This window comes from Oncorhynchus masou, chromosome 27 (assembly GCF_036934945.1).
Source record: "Oncorhynchus masou masou isolate Uvic2021 chromosome 27, UVic_Omas_1.1, whole genome shotgun sequence".
Lineage (NCBI taxonomy): Eukaryota > Metazoa > Chordata > Actinopteri > Salmoniformes > Salmonidae > Oncorhynchus > Oncorhynchus masou.
The window spans coordinates 50,943,111-50,959,279 of record NC_088238.1 but is presented as its reverse complement, the minus strand read 5'-3'; the positions used below and the strand labels follow the sequence as shown (position 1 = coordinate 50,959,279).

Sequence of the window (16,169 nt, the reverse complement as noted above, 5' to 3'; positions counted from 1 at the left end):
AGTTTATCTGTATTTCTCGTAGCTGTTCACATACCACCACAGTCAGAGGCTGGCACTAAGACGGAATTGAATGAGCTGTATTCCACAATAAGCAAACAAGAAAACGCTCACCCAGAGGTGGTGCTCCTAGTAGGCAGGGACTTTAATGCAGGGAAACTTAAATCCGTTTTACCACATTTTTATCAGCATGTTAAACGTGCAACCAGAGGGAAAAAAATCTCTGGAACACCTATACTCCACACACAGAGACGCATACAAAACTCTCACTCGCCCTCCATTTGGCAAATCTGAACATTGTTATATCCTCGTTGATTCCTGTTTACAAGCAAAAAATGAAAAGCATGAAGCACCAGTGAAGAGATCAATAATGAAGCAGATGCTAAGCTAAAGGACTGTTTTGCTAGCACAGACTGGAATATGTTCCGGGAGTACACCACATCAGTCATCGGCTTCATCAATAAGTGCATTGATTACAGAGGGTACCGGAGCGCCAAGTCTAGGTCCAAGAGGCTTCTAAACAGCTTCTACCCCCCAAGCCACAAGAATCCTGAACATCTACTCAAACGGCTACCCAGACTATTTGCATTAACAACCCCCCTCTTTACACCGCCGCTACTCTCGGTTGTCGTCATCTATGCATGGTCACTTAAATAACTCTACCCACATGTACATACTACCTCAACCCGCACATTGACTTTGTACCGGTATCCCCATGTATATAGTCTCGCTATTGTGGTTTTACTGCTGCTCTTTAATGACTTGTTACTTTTATCTCTTATTCTTGTCTGTATTTTTTGAAACTGCATTGTTGGTTGGGGGCTCGTAAGTAAGAATTTCACTGTAAGGTCTACTACACCTGTTGTATTCCGTGCATGTGACTAACAAAATGTGATTTGATAACACAAGATGATAATCACTAGGATACACGTTTGCTATGAAACCAAATAATTGTACTACTGGTAGAACATATTCCCCGTTTGTTTACTTTCCTATTTTTTTGTGTGCATGTCAGTACACTGGCTTACTAATACATTTTAATGACAGCTATGACTTCCTGACACATGACCAGTGAGGGTAATTAAGTGCCTGTTGCACAATGCAAAAGAGAAAGGAGTGTTTATTGGAAGATTTGCACAGTGGAGTGTTATTTTCATCCTCTAATTGTTCACAACCACACACATAAAATGTGTATTATGACAGAGCATACAGAAATATTAATCAAGTAAATAAAACAAACACATGAGCCCGATGTGAACTAACCTGGTCCCAGGACTGTTTGTGCTGTCTCGCCAACTCCTGTAGTCATTGTAGACAATACAGCCTTAAACAGATCTGGGACCAGGCTATATGTGAACAGTACCCAAGGCTGCAAAAGGGGTGAGGTATAAACTGCGGATAAATGCAAACAAATCTAAAATGTAACTGAACTACTATTTTTCAGTTCCGTCCAACAGTCGAGCATCGTATGCCCTTTCTTTCCCATCTTCAAATAGAAACACAGCAGCTGCTGCTACATTAGTCTAGTAGGTTCTACTGGCTTGGATTACATCATTCACAGTAAAAAAGAAAGAAAGTTCAATCTAATTTCATTGTAACGTTTTAAAATTCTGTGCCCCGTGACACTCATACAACTGCTATGGTTTTAATGGTATATTATGTTAGTTCTGCTTGGAACACATTCTCTGAGGTAACACTTAACTTGAACTCTGTTATAAGCTGTCATTGGAATTTATAACCCTTTGTGACAAATGATACTGCATGTTGCTTCATTCACCTAAGACAACTTAGTTGGCGAGCACAAATTAAGTATTACCTTCTAAGGTTGAAAAAAAAATACAAAAATCATCCAAAAGAGAAACATACATGATAGGAATGTTTTTAAGCTACCTCCAACTCACGTCCTTCACATCATTTGTAAGAAAAAGAGCTTCATATCAAAAACATTATTTAGAAATTGACCGATCTGTTTTTCTTTATATGTCAATATATGCGCTGTACAGCACAATTCAATACAACTAATCCAATCGCAATGAACCAGTGCAGTTTTGTAAACAGCATAGCGCTATTAGCATATACAATTATATTTATAATACCAATGGTCTGATTTTAGAGTAATAGCTTCCTATGATGGTAATGTATAAAGCCATACATGTACAAATGTATAAGTATTAATAATGGAGTATCACATTTGATATGACATGATTAGCAGCTGTAACTACCTGATGAAACAATCCCTAATGGATTCACAATGCGAGTGCTTCAAAGAACACAGCAACTGTAAATGATCTGGCAATGATCTACTTGGTAACATTTATTGAGGGTGTACACACATACAAATGTATACTGATGTGCCATTTTGCAAAATGTACCAAATTAACATAGACTTTTGTGCCAGATGTCATAAGGATTCGTGAGTAGGCTATGATTGATTCCGCATGTCTTAGGTTGTCGTGATACACCTTCAAATACTGTCACCATCGATGCTCCTTCAAAAAATCTGGTGACATGTCTTACTGCAGTATGGATGTTTTATACAGATGATCTCCATTCATCCTATATCACCTGCCATCTAACTGAAGCAGCATCTAAAGAGATGTAGGGTGCATCTCAATTGTGTTTCCTTGTTCCCCCTTCCTTCTCAAACCCCATTGGAAGAGAAGTCTCGAGGGGAGGAACCTCTGACCTTGTCCTCCAATGCATTTTGAGAAGGCGAGGGGAGAGGATGCGAGGAAACAAGGAAACACAATTTAGATTCACCCACAAAACACCTTCACTATAACAGTTCACCTTATTCTCGGCCCCTCTGTGATTAACACAGTTCGTCACGGAGCTACACTTCACTACATCCTCCCACTCAGCTTAAGGTACTGCTATTGATTCTAGTAAGGCTATGGTCTATGGAGTTTTAGTAAGAATGCCCTTTGGGAGTAGTGGTGATGCCCCATCGGCCAATCAGACATCCCCGTCCTCGATGCGGACCAGCTGCCTCTCCAGCAGCTCAATCCTCTGGCCCTGGGCCAAGACCACCGAACGAAGGGCCTTCACCTCCGCTAGCACCTCACTCAGCACCTCCTCCTGGGTCGGGGGAGAGGGATGGAGGGATAGATGGGACGAGAGGGAGGTGGAGAGGGGAAATGCAGTCACATACATGATGATATCCTAAATTGTCACTTTTCTGGCACTTCTACCTCCATACTCATACTTACTTCTCTAAGGGAGACACCCTAAACTTGAGCAATAAGAAACTCTCGTTACAAAACGTTTTGCTAAATCCCAAATCAATTCGTCACATACACATGGTTAGCAGATGTTGCGAGTGTAGCGAAATGCGTGTGCCTCTAGTTTCGACAGTGCAGCAATATCTAACAATTCCACAACAACTACCTAATACACAAAAATCTAAGTAAAGGAATGGAATAAGAATATGTACATATAAATATACGGATGAGCAATGACAGAGCGGCATAGGCAAGATGCATTAAAATACAGTATATACATATGGGATGAGTAATGCAAGATATATAAATATTATTAAAATGGCATTATTAAAGTGACAAGTAATCCGTTTATTAAAGTGGCTACAGTGTGTCCTGGTGAATACACCCCTGCTATGCTTACTGCCATACCCACGTATAACCAAACTCCATTCTCACCTCTCTTCTCGCCTTATCGGATGCTCCTTCTCCTTCTGCTCGAGTGACCCTCTGCTGCACCACCCCCACCCCCTCGCTCTCGCTCTCCATTTCCTTGGAGGTGGTGGTTGCCGTGGGAGAGGCGGCCTGCCGGGGGACTGGGGAAGAATCCGTCCCGGAGCCCTGCAACAGCAGCTTGGGCTTGTTCCTGAGCTTGTCTCTGTGCTTGTAGGGGGTGCCAGCATAGCCCCCGCTCAGAGAGACTAGCAGGGGTGCCGCGTCCTGCCCAGCGATCCAATCCTCGGCCAGGAGAGAGGGCTCCACACCGGCAGTGTCCGGGTACAGGTCCCCCTGGAACAGGTCTGACTGAGGCGGCAAGAGAGGAGAGGGAGGTTTGAGGAACACTCTCTGTTCCAATATCCACATTAACATGCCACTTAGCAGAATGTTATGTTTTGGGCATGGATTCTAAGTGGGACGCTAGTATGGCTATTGGAATATGGCCTTAGTCCAAAAATGTGTGAATTCAAATGGCTTTGTTTCGAACTGCATGGCTTACCTTTCGTGGTACCGTCATAGAAATGGGCTCTACTTTCCTCTCATGCAATTTGTAGAACCTGCAATATGAGAAAGAGAGGAGACTGAGATTAAATGAAAGAAAGCGAGAGTGAATTAAAGAGTGAATGAATGAAAGACAAGATAGAAATTAATTACAGTGGGAGGGCATGAAAGGGGGAATGTAGGAGGGAGAGAGGAGTGGTGAAAGAGAAAACAAAGGCAGCAAATACACAGAGGAAGAATTCAACTAACAACCATGAAGTCATGCTGAAAAACCTGTTCACCTGGCGATCTCACACTTGTTGACGTCCACGCCCCTCTTGCTGAGAAAGCCTGCTCCTCGCTGGGGCTCTTTGCTGCTGTACAGGCTGAGAAAATGGACGTAAGGCGACTCGTCCGTCACCTCAAAGTACCGGATGGTGCAGTCCCCCTGAGAGTGATCAACAGACAAAAGGGACTGAACCAAACATCCAGAGGAGGATCTTCTAATTTGATCCTATGCCACCAGCAGAATTTGTTGAAAGTGTTGTAGGAAATGGGTGTACCACTGTACCTTTCCACACAGGTAGACCATATTAGTGTCAGGGTCGTAGTAGGGAAGGAGAACACCGTTACTGGTGTCCATCTCCTGCACTGCCATTGGCTCAGACATATCATTCTGCAACACAAATACCAAATACTGTTCATAGACTTCAGTATTTGAATCCTATTGTTCCCTCCAAGCTCGTCACCAAACTCAGAACCCTGACGGGAAGACCACAGGCTGTGAGGATTGGCAACACCTCCTCCACACTGACTTAACACAGGTGCCCCACAGGGGTGTGTCCTCACTCGCTGTTTCCCCACGACTGTGTGCCTTTGCACGACACCAACATCCATCATCAAGTTTGCTGACAACACCACGGTTGTAGGCCTGATACCAACAACGAGTCAAGCTATCAGGAGGTAAATTAACTAGCATTGTGGTGCCAGGACATTAACCTCTCACTCAACGTCAACGAAACAAAGAAGTTGATTGTTGACTTCAGGAAGCAAAGGGAAACAAGCCCCCAACATCAACGCGACTGCAGTAGAAACAGTCAGCATTTTTAAGTTCCTCGGCGTACACATCAACGATGATTTGACATGGACCAACACCGCCCCGGGTTCTCTCCAAATACTACCGCTGCACCATCGAGAGCGTCTTGACCGGTTGTACAGGAATTGTTCTGTCCACGACCGCAAGGCCCTCCAACAGGTGTAGAAGAGGACCTAATACATCACTGGGGCCGTGTTCCCACCCATCCAGGACATCTACTTGAAATGGTGCCTTAGGAAGTACTGCATCATCAAGGACCCAACACCCCCCAGCCACGTGCTGTTCACTCCTTTACAGTCAAGCAAACTGTATCGGAGCATGATGTCTGAGTGCAATCACTTACTCATTCACACACACACACACACACACACTGCTACCAGACTTAAATGTAAAAAATGTCCCCTGCACTGCCCCTTCCCTGATACATGTGTAAATATTGGATGTAAATTGTTCCTTCCTGTATTATGCTTATGCTAAAATGTTTATTTTATTCTACTGAGACATTTACTTTGTTTGTATTCTTATATATATTTATTTATTATTGTTGCATTGTCGAGATTGTTGGGCTGTGTATACCATCTGTAAGTATCCCTTACGACTAATAAAACTATGAGCTTGGATTTGAATGTACTTAATCTCATGCTGATAATGTACGTCACTGCTGTGCCTGGCTGAACATGTAGCAGCTGAACCTGTTGATCTAGCTACCTTTCCAAGGCACTATGAAGATAGTTTTCACTTAGCTCCCACTACTTGGTCAGTGTGTAGTGAAGCCCTAGGTGCTGCGTCAAGGGAAAATAAACAGGGCTGAACTGTACTGTCATGACACCGCAGCACAACACTCTCTTCTACCATACGACTCAACAAGGTCATGTACACAACATTGAACACATTTCCATGACAGACTAACCAGGTGAAAGCTATGATCCCTATCGATGTCTCTTCAAAATCAGTGCAGAAGGGGAGGAGACGGTTAAAGAAGAATTTCTAAGCCTTGAGACAATTGAGACATGTATTGTGTATGTGTGTCCTTCAGAGGGTGAACGGGCAAGACAAAATATTTAAGTGTCCTTGAACGGAGTATGGTAGTAGGTGCTAGGTGAACCGGTTTTTGTCAAGAGCTGCAACACTGCTGAGTTTTTCAAACTCAACAGTTTCCTGTGTGTATCAAGAACGGTCTACCACCCAAAGGACATCCAGCCAACTTGACAACTGTGGGAAGCATTGGAGTCAACACGGGCCAGCATCCCTGCGGAACGCTTTTGACACCTTGTAGAGTCCATGCTCCAATTTAGGCTCTTCTGAGACCAAAGGGGGGGGCGGGTACAACTGAATATTAGGAAAGTGTTCCTAATGTTTGCTATACTCAGTGTATATGAAATGTGTCCATCCAGCCGCCGTACCGTATCCCACAAGGCCAGCTGCCTTTCACTCATGCGGCTGAAGCCCGTGGTCAGGATCTTCCCGTCCGAGAGGAACACAGCCCTCATGGGCCTGGTGCCGTCGTGGACCTTCTCTTTCACCTGAGGCACACAGCAACAAGTGGGAGGTAGAGTCAATGTCAAAAGCCACATGTACAGAAGGTAGAGTTCATACAATCTAAACAATATACAGTACTTGGGGGATTTGGATAAATCCAATTTTCTTTGATAAGGAGATTTTCTTAAGCAGTGGAGAGTTTGTGTGTTTACAGTCCACTTTGTGTTGGTTACTTTCACCTTGAAGGATAATAAAGTTGTATTGCTTGTTATTGGTACTTAAAGACCATAGGAAAAGGCAAAGCGAGAGGGACAGCTGGGTGAAAAATCTGTCTTCTCCAGACAGATTTATTTTATCTATTTCACTCACCAAGCAAGGACTTTTGGTATGGAAGTCGATGAGTTTCAAATGTGGTCAACGACCCAAAAATTTAATGGCTTATTTGCTACGTGAGGTTTATTTGATCTAATTGAAGTTTCATAATACTTAGGTTGTTATGAGCATACTGATATAAGTAGGACTCATGACACCCCGGCAACTTTAAGATGACATTTTTTATATTTTTTTATATGAGAATTGTCTTTATATGGCTATGCATATTCATGACATGTGGCTAGTAGCAACGCATCTCTCTCCATTGAATACAGGCGGTTGACATTAACGCCACAAATTCTAATATTCAAAAAAGTATTAAAATAAACTAAATGCAGCCATCAATCCAAAGAGAGGAATAGGCAGGAGCTTGACAGCCCACCGTTCTGCTCTGTGGACAACAAATCCCGTTTTTAAGATGGAGATATACAGTTGAAGTCGGAAGTTTACATACACTTAGGTTGGAGTCATTAAAACTCGTTTTTCAACCACTCCACAAATTTCTTGTTAACAAACTATAGTTTGTGCATGACACAAGTAGTTTTTCCAACAATTGTTTACAGACAGATTATTTCACTGTATCACAATTCCAGTGGGTCAGAAGTTTACATACACTAAGTTGACTGTGCCTTTAAAAAGCTTGGAAAATTCCAGAAAAATATGTCATGGCTTTAGACGCTTCTGAGAGGCTAATAGACATCATTTGAGTCAATTGGAGGTGTACCTGTGGATGTATTTCAAGGCCTACCTTCAAACTCAGTGCCTCTTTGCTTGACATCATGGGAAAATCTAAAGAAATCAGTCAAAACCTCAGAAAAAAAAAAAGTGTAGAACTCCACAAGTCTGGTTCATCCTTGGGAGCAATTTCCAAACGCCTGAAGATACTATGTGGATCTGTACAAACAATAGTACGCAAGTATAAACACCATGGGAACACGCAGCCTGTCTGTCTCCTAGAGATGAACGCACTCCCTCTACTATTATTCTGACATTTCACATTCTTAAAATAAAGTGGAGTTCCTAACGGACCTAAGACATTAAATGTCAGGAATTGTGAAAAACTGAGTTTAAAGGTATTTGGCTAAGGTGTATGTAAACTTCCGACTTTAACTGTAGGTATCTCATCATTATATCCAAATCTCTTAAGAATTCTTTCCATTCATTTGCATGGGTGTGTCATACAACATAGGACAGACAGGACTCACCTTGAGGACGGTGCTCCGTCGCGGGTCGATGACACGCAACGCCTTGTCCTTGCACACGGTGCAGATGGCACTGCCCTCCCGGTTCCAGCTCACGCTGTAGATCAGGTCGGGGTGGGCATCGGCTATCTGGTAGACCAGCTCCCCCGTGCCCACGTCCCACACACACACCAGGTTATCACAGCCTGAGAGAGAGAGAGGGAGAGAGAGAGGAGAGAGCCACACATACAGAGAGACAAAGACACAGAGAGAGCGATACAGACAGAGACACAGCAAGACACAGACAAGAAAGGAGAGAAGAGATGCAACATTCAAAAACAGGTGTTTACACAGCATCTAGGAAAGCACAGACAAAACAGTGTTCACAGAAGAGGGTTATAACAAGCACACTACCAATCTCAGTTCACCAAGACGTCAACCACAATAAAAGTGCTGAAGTCAAATTGTGTGTAGGAGTTCTGTAGTAGTAGACAACTAAAACCTAAATGCAAATGTCATATGGATACAATCAAATGTATTTGAAAAGCATGCAAATAGTCATAATACAGACATAACATCCCAAGTAATGCAGACAAACCAAAAAATAAAGGGAACACAAACAACAATGTAACTCCAAGTCAATCACACTTTGTGAAATCAAACTGTCCACTTAGGAAGCAACACTGACAATTAATTGTACATGCTGTTGTGCAAATGGAATAGATTACAGGTGGAAATTATAGGCAATTAGCAAGACACCCCCTATAAAGGAGTGGTTCTACAGGTGGTGACCACAGACTTCTCAGTTCCTATGCTTCCTGGCTGATGTTTTGGTCACTTTTGAATGCTGGCGGTGCTTTCACTCTAGTGGTAGCATGAGACGGAGTCTACAACCCACACAAGTGGCTCAGGTAGTGCAGCTCATCCAGGATGGCACATCAATGCGAGCTGTGGCAAGAAGGTTTGCTGTGTCTGTCAGCGTAGTGTCCAGAGCATGGAGGCGCTACCAGGAGACAGGCCAGTACCCCAGAAGACGTGGAGGAGGCCGTAGGAGGGCAACAACCCAGCAGCAGGACCGCTACCTCCGCCTTTGAGCAAGGAGGAGCAGGAGGAGCACTGCCAAAGCCCTGCAAAATGACCTCCAGCAGGCCACAAATGTACATGTGTCTGCTCAAATGGTCAGAAAAAGACTCCATGAGGGTGGTATGAGGTCCCAACATCCACAGGTGGGGGTTGTGCTTACAGCCCAACACTGTGCAGGACGTTTGGCATTTGCCAGAGAACACCAAGATTGGCAAATTTGCCGCTGGCGTCCTGTGCTCTTCACAGATGAAAGCAGGTTCACACTGAGTACGTGACAGACATGACAGAGTCTGGAGACGCCGCTGAGAACGTTCTGCTGCCTGCAACATCCTCCAGCATGACCGGTTTGGCGGTTGGTCAGTCATGGTGTGGGGTGGCATTTATTTGGGGGGCCGCACAGCCCTCCATGTGCTCGCCAGAGGTAGCCTGACTGCCATTGGGTACAGAGATGAGATCCTCAGACCCCTTGTGAGACCATATGCTGGTGCGGTTGGCCCTGGGTTCCTCCTAATGCAAGACAATGCTAGACCTCATGTGGCTGGAGTGTGTCAGCAGTTCCTGCAAGAGGAAGGCATTGATGCTATGGACTGGCCGGCCCGTTCCCCAGACCTGAATCCAATTGAGCACATCTGGGACATCATGTCTCGCTCCATCCAGCAACGCCACGTTGCACCACAGACTGTCCAGGAGTTGGCGGATGCTTTAGTCCAGGTCTGGGAGGGGATCCCTCAGGAGACCATCCGCCACCTCATCAGGAGCATGCCCAGGCATTGTAGGGAGGTCATACAGGCACGTGGAGGCCACACACACTACTGAGCCTCATTTTGACTTGTTTTAAGGACATTACATCAAAGTTGGATCAGCCTGTAGTGTGGTTTTGCACTTTCATTGAGTGTGACTCCAACTCCAGACCTCCATGGGTTGATAAATTTGATTTCCATTGATAATTTGTGTGATTTCGTTGTCAGCACATTCAACTATGTAAAGAAAAAACACACATACTGAGCACCATAATTAATTGGACAGTGACCATTTTTTTGTTATTTTGGTTCTGTACTGTAGCACTGGGATTGAAAGGATACAATGACAATGAGGGTGAAGTGCAGACTATCAGCTTTAATTTGAGGGTATTTTCATACATATCGGATGAACCGTTTGGAAATTATAGAAGCTTTTGTACATAGTCGTCAATCCCCCCCCCTTCCCCATTTTGGCCATCAAAAAACATTGGACAGTTTAACATAATGTAGAATAAAGTAATCATTGTTAATATTTGGTAGCATATCCTTTGCATACAATGACTGTTTGAAGTCTGCGATGCATCGACATCACCAGACGCTGGGTATCTTCTGTAATGGCTACCTGTAATGCAGTCTCCTCTTCAGCATGTAAAATGCATGGTCTATTGGACTCAGATCCGGTGATTGACTCGGCCAGTCAAGGTTTTTCCACTTTTTGGCCATCAAGAAAACCCTTTGTTGCTCTAGCAGTATGTTCAGGGTCATTGTCTTGTTGCATGATGAAGTGCCGTCCAATGAGTTAGGAGGCATTTGGTTTTATCTGAGCAGAACAAATATTTCTGTAGACTTCAGAATTCATTGTTCTTCTTCTGTCTGCAGTCACATCATTGATGAAGACAAGTGAGCCTGTTCCACTGGCAGCCATACAGGCTCAAGCCATAGCACCCCCTCCACCATGTTTCACAGAAGAGGCGGTATGCTTTGGATCATGGGCATGTCTTTTTTTTCTCCACACTTTCCTCTTTCCATCACTCTGATACATTATAATCTTTGTCTCATCTGTCCACAATGCTTTTTTCCAGAACTCTTGGAGCTCTTTTAAGTGCTTTTTAGCTAACTGTAATCTGGCTTTTCTGTTCTTCAGGCTTATCAGTGGTTTGCATCTTGTAGTGTACCCTCTGTAGTCCTGCTGGTGTAGTCTTCTACATATGGTAGACTTTGACACATCTACACCTGCATTCAGGAGAGTGTTTTTGATCTTTTGGCCTGTTGTCTGGGGGGTTTTCTCTGGTCATCCACTACAGTGGTCTTCCTCAGTCTACTGGGTCTTTTGACATAATTGAGTTCACCAGTTGTTGTTTTTCTTGTTAATGATGAACCAAACTGTTGACTTGGGCATGTCCAGGGTTTTTGCAATGTTCCCGATTGATTGATTTTCATTTCTGAGCCTTATGACAGCCAGCTTCATTTGCATCGACACTGCTGTCTTCCTCATGTTGTCACACCCCACCAACAACCTCCAAAGGCAATAGCAAAGTCTAGAATCAATACTATTCCTCAACAGCTCTCCTGCATTCACCAATGACACAAATGAATACACCTGCCTAACGACATACATTTGTGAAGCCAATACAACAAACACTTGTACCTTAAAATGGGGGGACCATGTACAAAAGTTGCTGTCATTTCTAAACGGTTAATCCGATACGTATGAAAATACCCTCAAATTAAAGCTGACAGACTGCACTTCACCCTCATTGTCATTGTATCCTTTCAAACTCAAAGTGCTAGAGTACAGAACCAAAGGAACAAAAAAATAGTCACTGTCCAATGAATTATGGTACTCACTGTATATGACTGCAACTATTATTTTTATAGCTTATAGTTTATCGGCCATTAGTCAACACCTCTACATAAAATAATTCTCTGGGTGTGCACCAGCTCATGTTTTTTATTCTAACATTTGAAACCTTCCCACGACCTCTTGAAACCTCTTTAGTTTCATGTTAACCACAGTCTCCTTTAAAACTTGCAAACTACATCAAATGTATTTATAAAGCCCTTTTTACATCCGCAGATGTCACATGTGCTTATACAGAAACTCTGCCGAAAACCCCAAACAGCAAGCTATGCAGAAGCACGGTGGCTAGGAAAAACTTCCTAAAAAGGCAGGAACCTTGGAAGAAACCTAGAGAAGAACCAGGCTCTGAGGGGTGGCTAGTCTTCTTTTGGCTGTGCCGGGTAGAGATTATAAGAGTACATGGCCAATAAGGCCAGATCTTTCTTCAAGATGTTCAAACGTTCATAGTTGACCAGCAGGGTCAAATAATAATCACATGCTGTTAATTGCAAGGGAAGGAAACTCAATTCCCAGCTTGTATAATGCATTTGGAATGGAACTGTCTTTCAAATGAACTGTCTCTCACCATTTACATTGACTGCTACATGTTAGCTTTCTCTGGCAATCACACAGGGTCCAACGTTCGACACATGGGTGGCTAACAAGCTAGCTAAATGCTACCCTGACGCGTGACCAAACTGTGTCCTAACACTATCATTATGTCTACATTTCCAGGTGTGAGCGTGATTACATGCAACACTTCCTTCTTAAAAACACTCAGTTCTTCTTTCTCAGAAATGTCCTAACATAAGAGGTCTCCCATTATCATGGACCTGGGGATCCAATTGTGCCCCTACCATGTCTACCTTTCCTTTTACCAATCACATTCATTGATACAAGAGGCATCGCTAGTGAGTTGGATAGCCCAAGGACAGGGGACAATGTCTGCACCTCAAGTCGTCTGCCATGCATTGTCCTCTCAGACGGCCATGGCATTATGATCACAGTATCCGACGTGAGACAATGAGTTGCAGATAGGTGAGGTTACCTGCAGTTAGGAGGATGTTGAAGGCTGTCGGGTGCCAGGCCAGGATCCCCACTCGTTTGCTATGGCCCTCCAGTGTCACTATAGGCTCTGTCATTGGCCCTGTCAGCCCTCCATCAGGGACCTCCCAAACCTGTCATAGACAATACAACCAATGACAACACTGTTACAGGAGTAGAGCATACAACTGAACCTTTGTTTCAACTCTATAAGGCCTAACCAATAACTGCGTCTGCAACATTCTCAACACAAATATTCCCTCTGAATAGTAGAACATCTATCACAAGGCCAACATAATGCCATCATATAATAGTGCATCTGCTATGTCCCCTCAATGAACCCATAACTATCATCCAGCAGTCCACCTAAATCTAAGCCAAGATCTAGACAAGGGTTGAAAGTGTCATCACAGACTACTGTGAACTGCTTACGCTGCTTTTTTAGAAGGCAGCTCCGTTCCCATCACTCACCTTTACGGTGCAGTCCTCCGAGGCACTGGCGATGATGTTGTCGTCATGAGGACACCACTGGACGTCCAGCACCGGGGCTGAGTGTCCACACACCGTGGGAGTGGCCTGGTCAATCCTGCCACTCTGTGGGAGAGAAGCAGGTGTCATGTGGGCCAGGTGACAATTTATCATCAGATAAGTCACAACCTCCAAGGTCGATCTCAATACTACTTACTCACCAACCGAAAAGCACTGTTTAACATGAAAATCAGTTGGTCAGGAAGACTCCGAGTTGCTAACATATTGCTACAACCCATCATGTAACGTCAGCCCAGTATGAGCAATTCCATGGCAACGGAATTATGCTTTACTTTAAAATGTCAAACAAAAGCCAAGATTTCAAAGTTTAACAAACCATAGAACTCCTTGCACAATGACTACTTTGAACAATTTACATGGTAAATAAAAAATAAATAAAAACATTTACTGGAAAAACTGTGCAGATGCAAGTTTGGTAACAGAATTACGGTAAAATCGCCCTCAGTTTTATTCTAAACTTTGTAGGTGCACAGTTCTTCTTCTGAATGTGTTTTTGTAAAATGTTCTGAGTTCTTCGGTTTGTTAAATTTTGAAATCAATGGTTTTTGTTTGGTATATATTTTAAAGTGAAAAATCGGAGTCTCAGCATAATACAATTACCATGGAATTGCCCATAAACACCTTTGGGGTATTGATCCGATGCTTATCCTCAATCTGAGAGAGGTTGGATGTTTATGTGGGCGAGTACAAACCTTGTTGAGTGGCAGAACGAGGAAGGCCCCTCCTCCGCCTGATTCAATGATGACTGCGGTGAATTTGGGGTTCACAGCGCAGAGGGGCCCATCCCATGTGACACGGGACACTCGGACATCATCGATGCAGTGTTCAGCCTTCCATGCCTGGGCGAAAACGTGCCTAAACTTGCTCTGTCTGACCACGCCTCTTCGGAACGACATGACTGAAGAGGGAGATATTACTTGTTAACAATAATACACCCTAAGCAACAACATGACAATTCAATGTGGAGGTTTTTATCCTCAACTTTTAATGATGTAGCTAGCCTATGCAGCCACACCCCAGGTGAGAAATGTACCATGGTTCCAATATATCTACCACATCAAATACATATTGAGAGACTCACATGCAAGTAGGGATTAGAATTCTGGCGACGCTAGTTTTGCTTCTTGCAAGTCGGTACTAATAGACTCGTGGTAACTGGTAGGCCTGAGTTCCAAAACTTTTTGAGCCATGTTCTTTTAAGAACATCCTCAAGGAGGCTACAATGTCAAGAGTTAAGCCTATGAAACAAATTGTCTCATCCTGTCTCTGTGAAACCCTTATCAGCTCAATAGGAGCTGATTGGGGTACACAATATTGCACTAACCAATAAAAAAAATGTATATTCAGTTAATCAGTAACATTTAATGAGCGTGGGGATAAGAACATAAGTAAACAGTGTGCAACAGCCAAATTCTCCAATAATGTGAGTCAGTCAGTTCTAAGGGGGGGTTGGCAGTTAGAGAGAGACGACTACAGAGGGGAGGGGGTGCTACTCAATGCTTTATAGTTGACGATCCAGTATCCATCTAAACAAGGGTGTTAACATGTGTTACATCTAACTTAACAATGTAGCCTATAACAACGTGATAGTGAGAAATGTTGGCTTGGCTTGCATCCAGATCATTTGAATGTAAGACTGTCTGTCACCGGGAGTGGTAGGTGTAGTTAGCAAATACTGTAGATGCACAACGCACATTATTAGCATCAACATTAATGGAAAAGGTGGGTCAGAAAATATAAAAATAAAAGGACACAAAATACAACTAAGAGAATGTATCAACAAATAGCCTAAAAGTAGCCTGCCCTACTTGGAGAAGCATTTCAACAATGTGAGGTTTGAGGAGATTAGTCGAAGTAAATACAATAGCAAGGAGTTTTAGTTAAACAAAACGGACATTTTTTCAGTTACTCTACCTCGATTTCAGGCAACTTCAATTGGAAAATATAAAGGCCGAAGACTAGAACGTGACAAGAGGAAGCCAATAGAATAATCCGCCACCAGCAGTAACTTAATCCTTTGCTATGTCTGAGAGACGGCTACACAGCCGACCTACCACGATGGCAGGAAATAATTGTTGTAGATGGATAAACACAAGCGATGATTAGCGCTCAAAAAAATAAAGACTCGCGGCGCACAATCCTGTTGCAAAATGATTTTCCACCTAGTTGGTTTAAAAATGCGTATCTAAGGTGCAATACTTAAAATGAACAAACATGTAAAACGCGTCAAAATATTGGTAAATTCAAATGTAGACAACAAGGGAATGGTTACCAGGAATTATGGGCGTGCGACGGGAGAGATGCTGACACTTCACACTCCGTGTTGGAATGATTACTGTTTGGAACAGACTTCCAGACTTCCGCCCCTGGCAGGATATAGTGGATGTGGCGTTGTTGTATCCATCGCATTTCTCAACAGTATTCTATTGGATTGGTTTGCTGCACTAAAAACAAAGGCCTACTGTACTACCTGATATGCTAAACAAGTGTTTAGCATGTGTGTAAGTGACGTATTCTGTCAACATTGGCATTACATGATGGCAGCAAAAAAAAGCTGTTTAACCATATCAGAAGCATATATCAGGCCATACATGCACTCATGTGACTGAAATA

The 16,169-nt window shown here is 43.3% G+C and overlaps 1 protein-coding gene across 2 annotated transcripts; it reads right to left on the bottom strand.

Annotated features, from left to right (window-relative positions):
- Window positions 1-1,099: 1,099 nt before the first annotated feature.
- On the bottom strand, window positions 1,100-15,932 carry LOC135516365 (coronin-1B-like). 2 transcript variants are annotated; one of them, XM_064940626.1, is made up of 11 exons: window positions 15,829-15,932; window positions 14,249-14,454; window positions 13,479-13,601; window positions 13,012-13,141; window positions 8,325-8,506; window positions 6,672-6,791; window positions 4,744-4,848; window positions 4,475-4,620; window positions 4,192-4,249; window positions 3,654-3,998; window positions 1,100-3,075 (listed from the first exon to the last, which is right to left on the bottom strand). In XM_064940626.1, the coding sequence occupies exons 2-11, from the start codon at window positions 14,450-14,452 to the stop codon at window positions 2,953-2,955; spliced, it is 1,536 nt and encodes a 511-aa protein (XP_064796698.1). In that variant the 5' UTR covers window positions 14,453-14,454; window positions 15,829-15,932; the 3' UTR covers window positions 1,100-2,952. The 2 variants fall into 2 exon arrangements, with proteins under 2 accessions (XP_064796698.1, XP_064796699.1); XM_064940627.1 differs by having other exon boundaries at window positions 15,471-15,898.
- Window positions 15,933-16,169: the final 237 nt, after the last annotated feature.

What these genes read in the sequence shown, in the direction of transcription:
- LOC135516365 (XM_064940626.1), bottom strand. Translation starts at nt 14,452, where the DNA reads ATGTCGTTCCGAAGAGGCGTGGTCAGACAGAGCAAGTTTAGGCACGTT. An exon ending in TCGTTCTGCCACTCAACAAG is followed by an intron (nt 13,602 to 14,248) that starts GTTTGTACTCGC and finishes TCTCTCCCACAG; the next exon opens with AGTGGCAGGATTGACCAGGC. An exon ending in AACAAGTGTGAGATCGCCAG is followed by an intron (nt 4,250 to 4,474) that starts GTGAACAGGTTT and finishes CTCATATTGCAG; the next exon opens with GTTCTACAAATTGCATGAGA.